The 16,938-nt window shown below is 38.7% G+C and overlaps 1 protein-coding gene across 16 annotated transcripts in view; it reads left to right on the forward strand.

Annotated features, from left to right (window-relative positions):
- Positions 1-16,938, forward strand: part of CACNA1C (calcium voltage-gated channel subunit alpha1 C) — a 572,293-nt gene that overhangs the window by 431,601 nt on the left and 123,754 nt on the right. For all 16 annotated transcript variants that reach the window (XM_088141261.1, XM_088141249.1, XM_088141247.1 and 13 more), the window contains exons 13-18: positions 840-1,065; positions 9,551-9,758; positions 12,007-12,127; positions 13,722-13,836; positions 14,598-14,718; positions 14,816-14,885. In XM_088141261.1, the coding sequence (XP_087997387.1) occupies positions 840-1,065; positions 9,551-9,758; positions 12,007-12,127; positions 13,722-13,836; positions 14,598-14,718; positions 14,816-14,885 (861 nt within the window). The remainder of the gene's footprint in view (positions 1-839; positions 1,066-9,550; positions 9,759-12,006; positions 12,128-13,721; positions 13,837-14,597; positions 14,719-14,815; positions 14,886-16,938) is intronic.

Here is a 16,938-nt window from a genome sequence, read left to right on the forward strand (position 1 = left end):
AATGTTGACTTAATGCATATCTAGAGTTTATTTGGGCGGGTGGGAGAGACAAAAAACTTGTACAGGTAGTCCTTGCTTAACGACAACAATTGGGGTCGGAATTTAGGTCACTAAGCGATGCAGTTGTTAAGCAAATCATCACATGACCGGACCCAATTTTATGACCTTTTTTGCGGTCGTTAAGCAAATAACTGTGGTCATTAAGTGAATCATGTGGTTGTTAGGCGAATCACACAGTCATTAAATTGAATCATGTGGTTCCCCAATGATTTTGCTTGCCAGAAGCCAGCTGGGAAGGTGACAAATAGCTATCACATGACCCGGGATACTGCAACCGTCTTAAGTGCAAGCTGGTTGCCAAGCTCTTGGATCATGACTGCAGGGGTGCTGCGACAGTCGTAACTTCAGACACCAGTTGTAAATCATTTTTTTAGTGCTTCAAACGGTCACTAAACAAACAGTCGTTAAGCGAGAACTACCTGTAGTTTTGAATTAATTTATAACAGACTTTAGTGAATCTAGATCAAGATGAAATTTAGCTACATCCTATATTATAGAAATGAGATAAAAGCAGAGAACTTACCCCAAATTGAACATTCAGTTTTAATACTAAATTTGTCCTCATATTTGAAATCCCCCTTCCCCTAAAGACTTGCAAAAATGTAAACATACAGGTAAAGTTTTCTATAGATTGCTGAAGAAACCATTCCAAATGATAAAAATCTTATTTGGCATTTAACCTTTAAAGATTCATACTTTTGTTCTTAGCATCTTTTGGCTGAACTAGTCTTTCAGTGCCACTATAATGATCATTATTTGTTTATTTATTTTTTTATGAGACACTGCGAATAAGGTATTGCTGGCTCTTTTCACGGCTGAGATGCTGCTAAAAATGTACAGTCTGGGTCTTCAGGCTTACTTTGTGTCCCTCTTCAACCGCTTTGATTGTTTCATCGTGTGTGGTGGAATCCTGGAGACCATCTTGGTGGAAACAAAGATCATGTCCCCACTTGGCATCTCCGTGCTGAGATGTGTACGACTACTAAGAATCTTTAAAATCACAAGGTATATGATTTTTTTTTTAACGTTCAATGGAATTGATAGGGGGTGAGAGAAAGATCACCTACTGCTATGTGGAAATGTGTGCAGGAAGATTGTAGACAAATAAGGCAAATGACAAATCTGCCACCCCTTTCCATAAATCATTCTTTCCTTGAAACTCATTTCTTGCTTTGTGATTGGTGCTGTATAAACATTTTTTTATTATTTATGTTCTTTTGCTGCTTATTTTTTTTCACTATTTTGTAGGGTGCAGTGTAAATAGGTTTCAGGGCAGCAGAGAAGAAATAATGGATTTAAAATGCATTAACAAATAAAACCACACTCAAAGTATAAACATGGCATAAAGCCAGTAAGAACTTCATAAAACTAAGATAGTTTAAAAAGTAAAATAAAATAGACTAGGTCAGCACTGACATGACAAAGCAAGGATAATCATTCCCCCCAAGGTAAGGTTAGCCCCGACTCTATTAGTCTTCTTGAAGGTTAAAGACTATGTTTAAACATGTTTATCCAGCAGCTTTCAGGATCCTATGGAAACAGGGAACCTGCAAGATGGTTCCATTGTATATAAGATGTTGGTCCATTCTCCCACAGTCCTATTTATATTTATGTTTAATTGTTTTTATGGTTGTTTAGACTTGTTTTTAACTGTTTGTTTTATTGTACACTGCCCAGAGTCACGTTTGTAATATGGGTTGCTATATAAATTTTAATCATCATCATTCTCTTTGGGAGGAGACTTTGGAGGTGGAGCAGCAGGTTTGAGAGGCCCTTTTTTCAGCCCCTCAGTTGGTGAGGACACATGCACCAGGGCCTCTGGAGAGTACAGGTAGTCCTCGCTTAACCACTGCCCTGTTTAGCAACTCTTTGAAGTTATGACTGTGCTGAAAAAGTAACTATGACCGGTCCTCACACTTATGACCGTTGCAGCATCCCTGCAGTCACGTGATCAAGATTCAGGCACTTCGCAACTGGTGGTCATTTACGAATATTGCAGCATCCTACAGGCATGTTGCATGTTTCCCAACCGGCTTGCGTCAAGCAGAATCAATGGAGAAGCTGGCAGTAAAATCACGAGTCATGGTCACGTGTTGTCTCACTTAATGACTGCATCCCTTAGCGACAGTTGTGTTTTTAATTGTGGTTGTTAAGCAAGGACTACCTGTATGTCAAAATCCATTTGCAAAATAGTATTGTTCAGATATTTTGGTCCCAAGCTAGAAAGGCCCTTAAAAGTTGAATTGGTCCTGGAAATAGCCTGGAATCTAGTGAAGGCAGTCAGGCAATGGTATGGTAAATCTCACTTGCCTATTCCCAGTTAGCCAACCCCCAGCGTTTTCTAAAATAAAATGAAATTTCTAGAAAATTTTCAAAAAACAGTCTCATCTACTAGGCATTGTAATAGATCAAATACAAAGTTCCCAGGACATGGTAGAGCAAGACTTTTCTGCTCAGCTACATAAATAGTTCTAAGACATACATGCTATTTATTGTTCTAAACTAACTAATCCTACTTCTCAAAAGACTTCTACCCTATGTAAAGCCGGCTGTATACCTTTTATTTTTAAAAGACTTTGAAAGAAAATGTCAGCTGTAACACCTATAGTAATCTGACCTCTTGGAGGCATACCAAAGGGATTAATCAAATATTTGGAAAAATGTAAATTTACCGGATTTGATACCATTGACTTTGCAAAAAATCACCTTGCTTGGAACTTGGAACTGTTCCTGCTCATTCTCTCTCCTCCACATCCAGAGGCCTTTAACTACAATGAAGGTTGTTATTCCTGGTGATTTATTAACTGTGTGTATATTGCAGCCATATAACACTGGTTCTCTGGAGGCACACAAAACAAGTATGTTAAAACAGAAAATAAAATCTTGATGCTAATAGAACTAAAACCCAGTAAATTATAGACTGTAAAAATAGAAAACCCATTGAGAATTCAGAAGACACAATGAAAACTCCTTAATCTCACAGTACATGGACAGACTCAACCATAGTTTCAACTGGGAAACTGTCAGCACCTTAGAACAAGCTAATCCAAAAAATAAAAGGGAATTCCTGGAAGCTTGATATTCAGACAAGTCAGCCATCAACAGGCACATAGAGATAAACAACATTTACCCACCATTCAAAAGTAACAATAAAAAGCTAAAAAAAGAAACAAAAAGACCAGATACCTCCTCACCAGCAATCAAAACCCAGATAAGCAGGGATTAGCACCAGGATTAACACCAGAGAAACAATCAAGCAATAAACAATACCCTAATCAAGGAACTACCAAATAAGGCAAACAATCAAGCAGTAAACAACAGCCTAATTAAGAAAATAGGAGAGCTCTCCCACCATCACCACCACCAACACTGACAGGGCAAGCTACTAGTCTGGTCTACCTTGAAGGGCTGCAGCTTTCAACACCGTTGATCATGGTATCCTTCTGGAATTGTTTCAGGAGTTGGGAGTGGGTGGCTCTGTATTGCACTGCTTCTCTTCCTTCCTTTGGGGACAGTTCCAGGCAGTGTTAATGGAAGGGGGAGAGGTCTTACCCAAGACCCTTGCTTTGCACAGTGTTCAGTACTCCCCCCACTCCTATTTAACATATACATGAAGCTGCTGGGTGAGGTCATTCGACGGCATGGGGTGAGGTATCTTCAGTATGCTCCCACCATCCAAGTGACGCTGTAGAGGTTATGGAGGTTTAGTGGCTTTGGGATCTAGGGGCCCCTGGTTTCAGATATTCTCCATCTCTTGTTCTGGATGGAATTGCACTGCCCCAAACAGAACCAGCCCCAGACAGAACCTTGACTTGCAGCTCCTGTTCAAGGGACACATAGTTTCCATGATCAGGAAAGCCTTTGTACAACTTCGTGTTGTGTGCCAATTGTACCCTTTCCTGGAACGGATGGCTTTGCCCATGGTCATTCACACCTTAGTCACCTCCCAGATAGACTATAGCAATATGGTCAACACGAGGCTGCCCTTGAAGAGCATCCAGAAGCTCCAACTGGTACAAAGTGCAGCAACATGAGCAGCTATGGGCACTTCTGTGCATGTTGCACCTCTGCTCTGCAAGCTGCATTGGTTACCAGTAGGTTTCCAGATTCAATCCAAGGTGTTGGTGATTACCTGTAAAACTCTCCATGGCATGGGACAAAGTTATTTGAAGGACCACTCTCCTGATCTTGTCTACCCGTCCAATCAAGTCTGGCAGGAGAGGCATGCTACAGCTCTTGTCCATTAGAGAGTGCAACCTGGCGGGACTCAGGAAGAAAGTCTTTTCTGTTGCTGCATGTCCCCTCGGAGTTCAGATTGGCCCTGATACCACTGGCTTTTTCAAGTCCCTGAAGACATAGCTATGTTTCCAGGCTTGAGGTGTCTGTTTGAGCCTGCAAATTAATTTTATTAACATTTTTGTATTGTATTTGTATTGATGGTAGATTTTTTTTATCTCAGCTGCCAATTGTCTATTTATTTTGACTTTTTGATTGAGTTTTTTATTGTTGTTAGCTGCCCAGAGTCACTTGTTTGACATGGGCAACCATATTTTTATTTTTATTTTTATTTTTATTTATTTCAATCAGGAGACTTCTCTCAGATTGGAAGGCTTTCCCCTTTCTCATTCTGAGTTGCACCCTTCAGCTCTATAGTTGCTAATAAATAAAATCCCCCAAATAAACTTTACAATCCTATAAATCAGAGGAAAGGCTGGTTGTATTTTTTATTAAAAGGCATAATCTTTCATGAGCTACAGCTCACTTCACCAGATGCATGGAGTTGATAAACTAATGTAGGATTTAAACTGGAATGAGAGGGTGGGGAGGAAGTGAGAAAGAGAGATTGGTTAAACAAATGCAGGTTACATGTGAGCCAGATTGCAGGTACCTTAAAAATTAACCATTGTAATGTGTTAAAGACCCATTGTGTTGGTTGTTACTTTTTGAGATAACCTGAAACCTTTTGATGTGTGTGAGTTCAGCGATCTCTCACTTAATTGTGCTGTTAAAAAAGAGACTTTAACTAGTGTATTGTCGAAGGCTTTCACGGCCAGAATACGATGGCTGGTGTGGGTCTTCCGGGCTGTGTGGCCGTGTTCTGCACAGCTCAGAAGACCCACACCAGCCATCAGACTTTAACTAGCTTGAATTCTCCTTTCTTTTGCAATTGTAATGAAGACCACAGTGCCTCTTATAAAATATTGGGTAGGAAAACTAGGGATTCAGTCTAATCATTTAACGCACACACACACCTGATGTGATAGATTGTGAAAAGCTGAGAAAGGAAAATAATGGAAGATAGAGCAGTGGCAAGTTAATTGGCAGGTTATTTCATAAGCAGCAACTGAGCCCAGGTGGGGAGAAATCTGGGGGAAAGTATCTCAAAGTATTAAAAGAGACTTCTCCTTAATTAACTCACTATAAATGAGGCTGGGAAATTCATATTCGGGTTTCCAACATTCTTTATTAACCCCAGATAATTATTAAAGTTACCTTAATGAAAACTGCTCCCTTGGTCTTGCCCAAGTATGTGGGGCTTGACACTTGGAGATAATTCTTAGGACAGAAACAATGCAATACTCAAATAAAATATTATATTTATTTACAACTCTAAGATAAGGATCCTGATGTCCAAGGGAAAATCTCCATGTCTTCCATACATCTTAAAGTTGCTAAAGTTGAGAAAGTCTGATCTAAAGTAAATAAATAAAAACCTAACTTCAGGAGGATTTTTTTTTTTCGGGAATACCTTATTCCCTTCCTAAAACCTTCAGATTTTTGTTTTTCCATAGTGAAAACACAGATTGACTTCCAGGTTTCAGAATTATGCTGTGCTCTGTTATGGAATTATGAACAAAATGAAGATCAGCTGATGTTTTATCATTCTTTCCACGTGCTTAGAAGCTAGAATCATCCCTTTTGCCAACAGATGGAGCTCATATATGGTGTATCCCCATGTTGGTATAGCAATAAAGTAGTATTCCATAATTTCTAGGGTATGTTTTGGGGGCAGAAGATAGGGAATTATTTTCCCCCTTGCTGTGCTGTACTGTAAGCCATGAACAGAACTAGAAAATGAGAAGTATATGCGATAAGTTGTGTGATAAACACAACTGTTCCTAGCAGCCCACAAGACACCAGGAAGACATGTATCAGCAGTTTCTTTTTCTTTTTTTTGGTTCCTCTGTGGTGTCATGCTGAGGGCCACATAAACAAAAATATGTTGATATGGTATTATGGAGACTGTATGGTATATCCTACAATCCCCAGAGTTCATGATGCCATCATAACCTAGAACTCATGTGAGGCTGCAAAGAAGGTATAAATAAGATATATCTCCCCTTGGCCAAGGAAGGTGCATTGAATCATCAAATTTCAGCATTTTCAGAAGTTGAAATGATGGAACTTATGACTTGGAGATAGTGGTGTTTGGATTGCTTTAATCTGGATTCCTGAACTGAGCAAGGGGTTGCTATGATTCTTTAATTTTCAGTGAAGCCAGTTTTAGTCAATTGACAAAGATAGCAAAGATACATATATATCAATCCTGTCCTTGTGGTAAAAGCATCTTTGTAATTAAATTAATTTCATGACCACAAAAGGGAAATTGCTTGTTACAAATCTGAACCTGTCCTCTTTCTTTTTTAAAGCCATGAGGCATACCTCCATGGTTGGTGCATCCTTTCCTTCATCAGAGCTTAAGTAGTTGGAGACAGAAAGTAGGACCTTTTTAGCACTGAGGATCTTGATTTGGAATATTGTACCTAAAGACATGCATCTAGAACTGCCCTTGTTGAGTTTTAGATTCCAGATTATGATATTATGTTTAATCAGTTTTAGTATATAGGTAGTCCTCGCTTAATGACCATTCATTTAAGTTACGAGGGCCTCAGAAAAAGTGGCCTGTACTCGTACTTACAACTGCCGCAAACTGTCACACTACCCCTGCAATCATGTGATTGCAATTTGTGACCTTTTATAATGGTCGTTAAGTGAATCATCATGGTCGTTAAGCAAATCACATGTTCATTAAATGAATCATATGGTCGTTAAATAAATTCTGGTAAAAAAAATCCATGGGGAAGTTGGATTTGTTTAATGACCACATGATTTGCTTAATGACCACATGTTTCACTTAACAACCATCATAAAATTGGTCATAAGATGGGGTCTGGTCAAGTGGTGACTTGCTTAATGACCACCCCACTTAATGACCAGTTTTCCAGTCTCTATTGTGGTCATTAAGTGAGGACTACCTGTACAGCAATTGGTATATTTTAACTGCTCTCTGTCTGGGTTTTATTGTGCAATTTTACTCTCCATTTACATCCCGCAATTCTAGAGGTATTTTATTAACTATATTTAGGGAGGTTATGGGATTACTGTATATTCTGTTAATATTTTTCATGTTTGTTGACTTAAATATTTTTAAGCAGTACAGTATAAGCAATTAATTAAATATATAAAGAACTGAAAGTTGAGTTTGTAAATACTAAGATCAAATGTGAGATAGCCTTAGAATAAACATTAAAGTGGTTCCACATAATTTGCCCAAAAATGCCCCCTATACACAAACCAGATTTTAAGCCAGTCTACCCTTGATTCCAGCCTCTTCTCCCATATGTTCTTCTACATTCTTGGTGAGATAGATTCTGGAGGGAGGTGGCTCTGAAGAGATGAAGTATTGGCATGAGGTTGGATAGAATGCATCTTACTGAAACACTACCTATAGATTATTGCATATTTTTAATAGTAATTTTATTAAAGATTGTAATTACAACAGTAAAAACTAATACAAACTGAAAAAAATAGAAAAATAAAAAGAAAGAGTAGAAGGTGAGAAAAGAAAGGAAAAAGGGGCGAAATAGAGGAATAGAAAAGAAAAAATAAGAATATAGTAAAGAAAAAGAAAAGAAATATATAAAGAAGCGGCTTCCCACCTTCATTACAAGTATAAACAATTTTAGTAACTTAGCACCTTCTCTTAAAATACAGCAAACGATCTCTTCTTCCCATATCCCATCTCTTATCTATAAACAAATCCATAAAGCCTCGTCATTTCAGTCCTGATGTAACAAAAATCCATTAAGGTTTGCTAAAGATAACATATCTATTTTAGCCTTGATCAAATAAACAAACTTTATGTTCCTTCCCTTTACTTCTAACCATCTTAATCTTTAGTTCCTTCAAATAATGTTGTTGAACTTGATTTCATTTTTTCTTTGTCCCTTCCCACAAAATTCTTTAAAACTCTAACAAGCCTCGTTTGTAAATCCAATATATCCAATTATCCAAGTCATTCTCTTAGTTTGTTGTTTGTATATCATTTTTAATTATTAAGACATCAGCCAGTTCCTTTTGTATGTCCAGTATAACATCTTTTTCCATGTCATTCCTGTCATTTTTAAATCCACATTCAAATCAGTCTCAATCTTGTCAAGTAAATCTTGTTCCTCTTCCATAACATCTTTTAAACACAGTCTATCTGTAGAGGCAGACACTCTTAAAATTAACTTCTGGGTCCATTGTTAAAAAATATCCTTCATTAAGTTCAGTGTTAAAATATTTTGCTTCATTCTGTAATTGTAAACCGAGTTTGAGTGTTGTTCTTTAATTGTAGTCTTTAGTTCCCCCTAGCGTCCAATTTTTAAAATCTTATTTTTCAAAACAAAAGCATTTTCCCACAGGAAGGATTCTTTATAATTAATTCCAAAATCTTATTTCAAATTTATCTGGACCCTTAGTCCATTTATAACTTTTTAAAATCAAAGTTTTAATCACCCTTTTGCTGTTTATTCCCCCCCAAAATGTTTAAAGTCCTTAAATTTGTATTTAAAACTTCTTTCGCTAAGGATTGAAGGAAACTCACCCAGTGTTGTAAAATTTGTCAATCCAAAGGTTCCTAATAAGTGAAAAACTGTTAACAAGCAATTTCCAAAAGGGATTAGAAAAGGAAGTTTGCGAACCTAGTATCCTTTCAAAGGCACTGACCATGGTTTGAGCAAGATGGCTATTCCCTCATCTCCCAGAGCTCTAAACCCACCGGAGACTGCTATCTTGCGCGCTATCTGGAGCACTTGTGGGCAATCTCAAATCCTCTCCTTGTCCAGAGAGGAATTATTGAAGAGCCGGTCTATTCACCAGCTCTTCATTCTGTCATGGTCGTCGGCTCTGCTTTTTGCGGAACCATCTTCAGTCCACTATTTCTTCCCTGGAAGCCTCTACAGATTTTTTCCTATTGATATATGTCCTGTAATCTTTTAAACAGTCAAGGTGCAGAAATTGGGAAGAACTTCTGTGTTTTATTTCAGTGGTCAGAAAACTGCTTGTTTTCTACTCTATGACTCAGTTTCTTAGGCAAATATTTGAATTATTCATTTCTTGATGCATTCCTTGGAAAATACATGTGTATGGGTGCCAGGCAGCTTCCCCTAAAGCAATACCTAACACAGACAAGAAACACCTGCTTTTCTTTTGTTTGGCTCCCCAGGTACTGGAATTCCTTGAGTAATTTGGTGGCTTCCTTGCTCAACTCGGTGCGCTCCATTGCCTCCCTGCTGCTGCTCCTCTTCCTCTTCATCATCATCTTCTCCCTCCTAGGGATGCAGCTCTTTGGGGGCAAGTTTAACTTTGATGAGATGCAGACCAGGAGAAGCACCTTTGACAACTTTCCTCAATCATTGCTCACTGTGTTTCAGGTACAGTTTTATTGTAGTTTATTATTTTTTTTAAAATAATGCACACTTAAGTAGCAATATAACATGATTCTTATGTCTATACCAACCTGTACTAAGCTAAAAACTTACTTTTTAAAAAGATAATTAAAATTCATTAATAGCTAGGTCAATTTTTAAAAATCTTGCAACATTTCCTAAAGCAGGCAAAAAATAGGGCAAGGTGGGCTAGCTTAGGGAGAGAATTCCCATAACAGAAGGAGCACTTTTTGTAAGTGCTCTAGATCCTGACTGATCTTTTCTTAATAATTATTTATTTAACATTCAAAGAGGAGATAATGCCTGCAGACAGTGTGGTGTCTGATCACCACTAAAGAGTTGTAATCTTCTCACCAAGAAGGAAGAGAAAAATGATACTGAAGAGAAATAGACTGTCCCAAGGAAGAGAGCCCAGAGTGTAATTTAATTAATTTGCAGTAGTAGTCCTCTTTTTCCTGTATATAGGTGTAGAGGACTGCAGAGATAACTTTGAAGATGGAATGCATGAGTGGTTATCTAAACATAGGCTTAGTCCTGAAAGAGAGGAGAGAGTAAGAAAGAAACTCAAGATTGTCCCACCTTGATTTTCTTTATAATAAGAGAGGCAGAAAGAAACTCTGTCAGGCTTTCAAGATTCTGTTATTATATCTTGCAACAATAATGCTGAGTTCCAGAAGTCCTTGTGGAATCTGTTTCCTGACCTGGCCTACCTGAGAGGGCTGACAATGTGATATTTCTCTAAACTAGAACAATCTGCAGTTTGCAAGTGAGTCCTTGGATTACAATGCACATCCAAGGCTCTTCGTCAGACTATTTTCCATATTAACCTTAAATTTCTTCCTAGAGAAAATATTTCTCCCTGCCCACCCAAATTATATTCCTCTATGCCACACAAAGAGAGAGAGAAGGTGGCAACCTACCAAGAAAAAGAAATGATTCTGCTGGGCAGGTATCCCCTTGTAACTGGCTGGAAAATGGCTGTGAGTGCCTGGCAGCCAGTAGAAGGAATAGCAGTATGAACCAGAAAGTATGCGTTGTCTCCTGCTATTTTCCAGATGTGTCCCAAATCAAATTTAAAGTTAGTTTATACTATGATATCTATGTTATAAAATGCCAACAGAAATATCACAAAATATTTTTAATGCCACTTAATGTATGAATGAACAAAGGCTATTCCTATATCAAATGTGGCTCCCCCAAGGCAAGGCTCCTTGACCCTACAATATTTTGCATCTCTCTAAATGACTGAGAGAATGGAATGGATGAGATGCATATTAAATTTATAGATGACATGAGACTAGGGGATTGGCTAATTCCTGAGAGGATAAAAACACAATCCAAAATTACTTTAACAAACTTGAACATTGGGTGAAATCCATCATATGGTGACTAACAATGACAGATGTAAGGTGCTAAATCTGAATAGGAAACATCAAATGCATAAGTACAGGATTAGGGAGACCTAGACTGGCAGCAGTTATTTATAAGAAAGATCTAGAAGTTATAGTGGATCACCAGCTGAACATAAACTCATTGTATGAGACAGCAGCAAAACAAAAACAAAAACATCAATACTATTTGGGGCTGAAACAACAGACGCATTGTATCTAGATCATGCGAGATAACAGTTCCATTGCACACTGATTAAAATTAAAGGAAAGGAAATCCATGCTGAATATTAGAAGTAATTTCCTAACAGTAAGAGATGCTAAACAGTAATCTGTCTAGAACTGTGCTGGAGCTCCCTTGTTGGAGATTTTCCAGTGGAGGTTGGATGACCATCATCAGAAGTTTAGTAGATTTATGGACTGAGCAGGGGATGGCGTAGCTAACCTATAACGTCCATCCAGTGCATACAGACTATGATTCTACTGCAGCATTTCTCAACCTTGGCAACTCTAAGAGATTAGAGGGACTTAATGATGGCTGGGGAATTCTGGGAGTTGAAGTCCATTAGTTACTAACGTTGAGAAACGCTGTTCTACTGTGTAGTCCTAGCAGCCTGAGATGTGGGATAAGGATACGTATCCCTATCCACCTGTACAGGACATCTTTCCACTTGTATCTTGGAATTCAAATGGAAATCTGAGTCAGTGCCTTTGGTGCTTACTGATCAGGTGGGATTCTTCAAGATAGAACAGGATGGAGTTCCTTCTTGTAACAGGCTTTTTTGCAGGTGTTCTGCATGCTGTCTAACTCTGTATCCCCCCATTGGTGGGAATGTGTCATTTAGATCCTGACTGGGGAGGACTGGAATTCGGTGATGTATGATGGGATCATGGCTTATGGCGGCCCCTCTTTTCCAGGAATGTTGGTCTGTATTTACTTCATCATCCTCTTCATCTGTGGAAACTGTATCCTTGGGTGTTTCTCTGTTGCAAGGAATTACTGTAGGGCAGCATCAGCAACTGATATGGTTAGGCACCTGTTGGGGCTCATATATGATAAAATGGTTCTTGTTCACTGAGGCTGCATCCTGCTACTCTTCTTCCTCTCTGCCACTCCTGCTACCTCAGCTATCCCTCCTTCTGGATCAGGGAATTAAAAACGTCAACACAGCAAGCAGAAAGAAAAGCAACCTTTACCTGCTAGCTTTCAACTTGACCCCCCGTCTTAGCACGGGCGGGGTTGGTTGGCTGGTTTGCCCTTCTTCAAGTGGGAGGATGGATAGGGAGAAAGTCACAAGGAGAACAGAAGTCCCTTGGATAAATTTCAGACCCATACGTTTCTTGGGGCATAGGTTTTCAAGGCCCACTGCCCACCATCAAATGCATAGGGTCATAAGAAGGAAACTTCTACTGAATCAGACCATTGGTCAATCCTAGTTTACTGTTTTTCCAGTATTTCAGGAAACAGAATATCCATTCTTACTTTGGGACAGTAGGAATTGGAACAGGGACCTTTTGCAAATGCTTTATTAATCTCGATTTGAGCCAGTTTTGTTTGTGTTCAGTCATTCTAGTCCATGTTCCTATTAATATGCAATTTTAAAAAAAATATGCACAACAATCCATATTTTAATGGTTTTCAAATGTGCTTTGGGATATACTTCCTCACTAAATATATGTGTGTATACAGTATGTATGTGTGTGCGTGCGTGTGTGAGTGCATGTATATCTATATCTATATAATCTATACATTTTTTAAAATGCATGATCCTAAAATATGCATTTTACATGCATATGTATTTAACCTGATCAGCTGATAGCTCCTTCCTACTAGAATGGAGCTTATTCCATTTTCCCCATACTAGAAGCTATGACTAGGTCGGTGCCTGACTAGGTGAAGCAAGCTTTGTAAACAAGGCTATGAAGTTATTTGATGAATTTACTTTTTTAACAATATACCTTGCTTCAATTTCCTGCTGGACACCCTGAAACTCCTATCTCCATTCCTAGCAAAACTGCTCCCACCATTAACAACTGCCTTTCCCTTCCTCAAAAAGAGGTTTTAATGCTTGTAGTAAGGGAAAGACAATCAGTTCTGCCTTACAGGAGCAAGGCAAATACAGCTAGCTATAAGCAGGACTGGGGATATCTTAATTCTGCTCACAGTATTATGTAAGGACCATGTCTTGAGCACTTTTTAAAGAATGCATTTCAGAACTTTAGGAAAGGTATATTCTACTGACCATTTGAAATTAGCCAAGTGCTATCTTTTTCTCCAGTGGTGTAGATATCATGTGTGATAGTTTTGATCTAAGGAAACTAACTTTTACTTAAATATTGATTCTTGATTAACATTTTGATGTGGCCTCAGCAGTGCATTCAGCAACATTGCTGTGTCTGCTATTCTTGGTGAAATATATGAAGTAATTTATGCTCTCATCCTTCTAATTATTAATATTAATTATGTTACATATCACATTTGGTACATTTTGAGTATCATGTCAGAGGCTCCTGCTTCACCGATATTCACAGATATTTTCTTTAAAGAATATACAAATAGATATCTTGCTGAATGTCTTTTTGGCCATTGCTGTGGACAATCTTGCTGATGCCGAAAGCTTGACATCTGCTCAAAAGGAGGAGGAAGAGGAAAAAGAAAGGAAAAAATTAGCAAGGTAAACTTTTGTCTATTTGGCATTAAAAATGTTCATTTTTTTTTCAAGAGGGTAAAAATATGTCCAGAACAAGAGCTTCTTATACCCTGTTAGGTACTCTATTTCCTAGCTAAGGTTATAGAAGGTCTAGAGGGAAAGAAGTATATTTCACCAACAGGATTCAATTTATTCTAGGAAGCCAACCATACAGATTGCAAAATTCACAATCAACCATTTGGGCTCTCTAGGGACCAATGTCAATCACAGCTACAGTACATGTGAGCTCCTTTGGGTTGAACAATAAAAATCAGAAAAGCTGGAATATATATATATACCCTGGGTGCCTGTTGCAAGTTCAGGTAGTTTTTGCACAGCCTGAAGTGGGGTTGGGAACATTGGCTTGGAAACTAATATAAATTAAGAAAAGGAGAGGGGAGTTATTTTCCTTGCAGCCTGAAGATCCTCTGCAGATAATTTGCGAAAGAAGCCTCTCCTGAACAAAGTAGAACTGATTAGGATAACTGCCGGAAAGAGGATGACAAACTATCCTTCTGTTAACTTGCTAGATTATTTTAGGATGCAAATTTTATGTAAGTTCAGCAAGCCCCTGATTATTAGTATTACTTGTTGCTAAGAAGAGCAAATGTTAATGAAGATAGGAAAATACAGTTGACACGTGGGCTTGTCTATGGGGCTGTCTACTACTCAAGGAAGTCAGTAACGGCAAACCCAATTCATTAGTTTATAAACACTTTGATTTTCCGTGTCTGCTAAATCGGTAGAACTGCTAGTCCTGAAAAAAAACAGGAGCCTGAGAAGCCGGCTGTGGAGGGAGAGACAAAGGAGGAGAAAATTGAGCTGAAATCAATTACAGCGGATGGAGAATCTCCGCCTTCTAATAAGGTTTGTTGCTTTCCAATATCCAGCTTGCTTTGAGATAACTATTTTTATGAATTAATGAATATGAACAACTAAAGAATGGTTGTTTTCTTTCTGCCAGAGCAACATAGATGAATATCAGCCTAATGAAAATGAAGAGAAAAATCCCTATCCTACTGCAGAGACACCAGGTAATTCGATGTCTTGCCCGCTTACTTTTGGAGGCACCGGGGGTATCCTCAGGGAGGGGGTCAAAAGAGACAAGATGGCAGCCACAACTGTGTGATTGAATCTCTGCTCTTTTGAACATGCAGATAAAACAGTGATGGGGCTTCAATCCCACAGTTGTGGCCATCTTCTTTACTTTTTCACCGCCCCCCCGACACCCCTGGAAGCAGTGGAAGGGAGACTGGGGTAAGGCATGTTTGCCTCACCCTGTTATCCCTCTAAGGCACCCAGACATGCACTACACCCATGCCAACAGATCTTTTTCTTGGTAGACATCCAGAATAGCTAATATGGTCCAGGTTTCAGGTCAGCCACACATCCAGGCCACAATATATTTCTTTCACATTTAAAAGGAAACACCTTTATGTTTTATGTATGCCCCTACCCAAGATACACACTGCATGGTATTTTACAGGTGATCACGTTTAGGCAGCGTCACAGTGATGCGTGAAGTTCTGCTGCCAGAATGAAGTGGAAATTAAACTGATCTGAACAGATTTGTTAATTTTTCTGTTCTTCCAGCCAGACAGAGAGGGACAGAGTTGCTGTTCAGAGTATTGGAAGCTACTACCCTATTTGTCTTTGTATTTGCAGGTTTAAGATATAAAAAAAAGAATCCTTCTTTGCTTCCACATAAAATCAAGAGTCACAGGATATTTATTATTTTTCAACAGGTCTGATATGAACCAAGATTACTTTCTCTACTGATATTTATCTGTTTGAGCTTCACTGTGCCTACAGTTTTCATTCCATTTTAAGAAACTTGGCAAATGGCAATTGAGGGCTTGTATTCATATTAACATTTGATCTGTAGGGTAAATATTTGAACATGTTTCAAAATTTCAGTTTGTTGTGAACTGGCTAGATGTCCCTAGTATAACTCAGAAGATTTGTCTTTTTGAGTTGGACATCTAGTAGTGCAATTAATGTACAGGTATATTTTGATCCCCAGATCAATTAGTTTAGTGTAATCTAATGTATGGATACATTTTGACCCCCAGAAAGTTACGTGTCAAAAATTCTGATTTAGTTTGGAAGCCAATTCCTTACTCAATCGTTGACTTGGAGCACTTCTATACAGGGTCTTCACAGTAACTCAGAAGTAGTTGAGTCAAACACATGATGGTATAAGGGACTACTCCTCAGCTGTGGTGCATTCTTCTCATTTGCAGTGCTGAAGCTCTGCATAGCTTATGGTCATTTTCTTGTTGGTGGGAATTTGCCTCATCTGGGTTCCGGGGCTCAAGTCACTCTCCTTTCACCATAGAGATTCAGTTGCTGGAGCATTACCATGACTCACTGTAATTTCTCTGGACTTGCTGCAACTGAGAGATAGTGCCTTGATGGCTTTAGAGCTCTTTTCATAACGACTGCTTTTTTAATTTTTGGAACTCGTTGGGCAAATGTATAGAAGACAAATAATGTGATGGTGGGGCAAGGCACTGACTGATCTACTGGTCCTTCAACCTCCCATTGGATAGCTGCAAGAAAGAAATTATTGGTTCAGGTCAGCAGCAGTGGAAATGATCATGACTCATGTTCAGTTTGCTTCTGATGGTTGGGCAGTGAGTGACAGGGCCATATTTGTACAATGTGTTTAACCAGGTTGGGGAGGTACTGTGCAGATGGCTAAATCCAATAATCGCTGAGTTTAGAAATGATTAGGTTGAACTCCAAATAGCTCTGTGGCAATTTTGGATCTAACCACCCTTTGGTCAGCCTTGTTATCTGAAAAAGGACAATAGGGTGAATAGAGAGTTAATCCTGTCATCTGTGTGCCAGAATGGAGGTGAAGTCCTAGAGCCCCTCTGCAGAAAAGGATTTCACCAGACACTCCATATTTTATTTTTTATTTCTGCAGAGCCCTACCAAAGAGTGAATTAGGAGCAGAAAAGAGTGGGTGTGGGTGAACTTTCCCTCTGAGTACAATACTGCTGATGCTGATCAAGCCACTTCTTTTTTAATCCCAATAAGTTTTTCAAAACTACAGGAAGGAACAGCTTTCCATCCCTTTCT

Source organism: Python bivittatus, unplaced genomic scaffold (assembly GCF_059951505.1).
Source record: "Python bivittatus isolate LINGU-HERP-01145 unplaced genomic scaffold, Pbiv_v1 ctg000330_np1212, whole genome shotgun sequence".
Lineage (NCBI taxonomy): Eukaryota > Metazoa > Chordata > Lepidosauria > Squamata > Pythonidae > Python > Python bivittatus.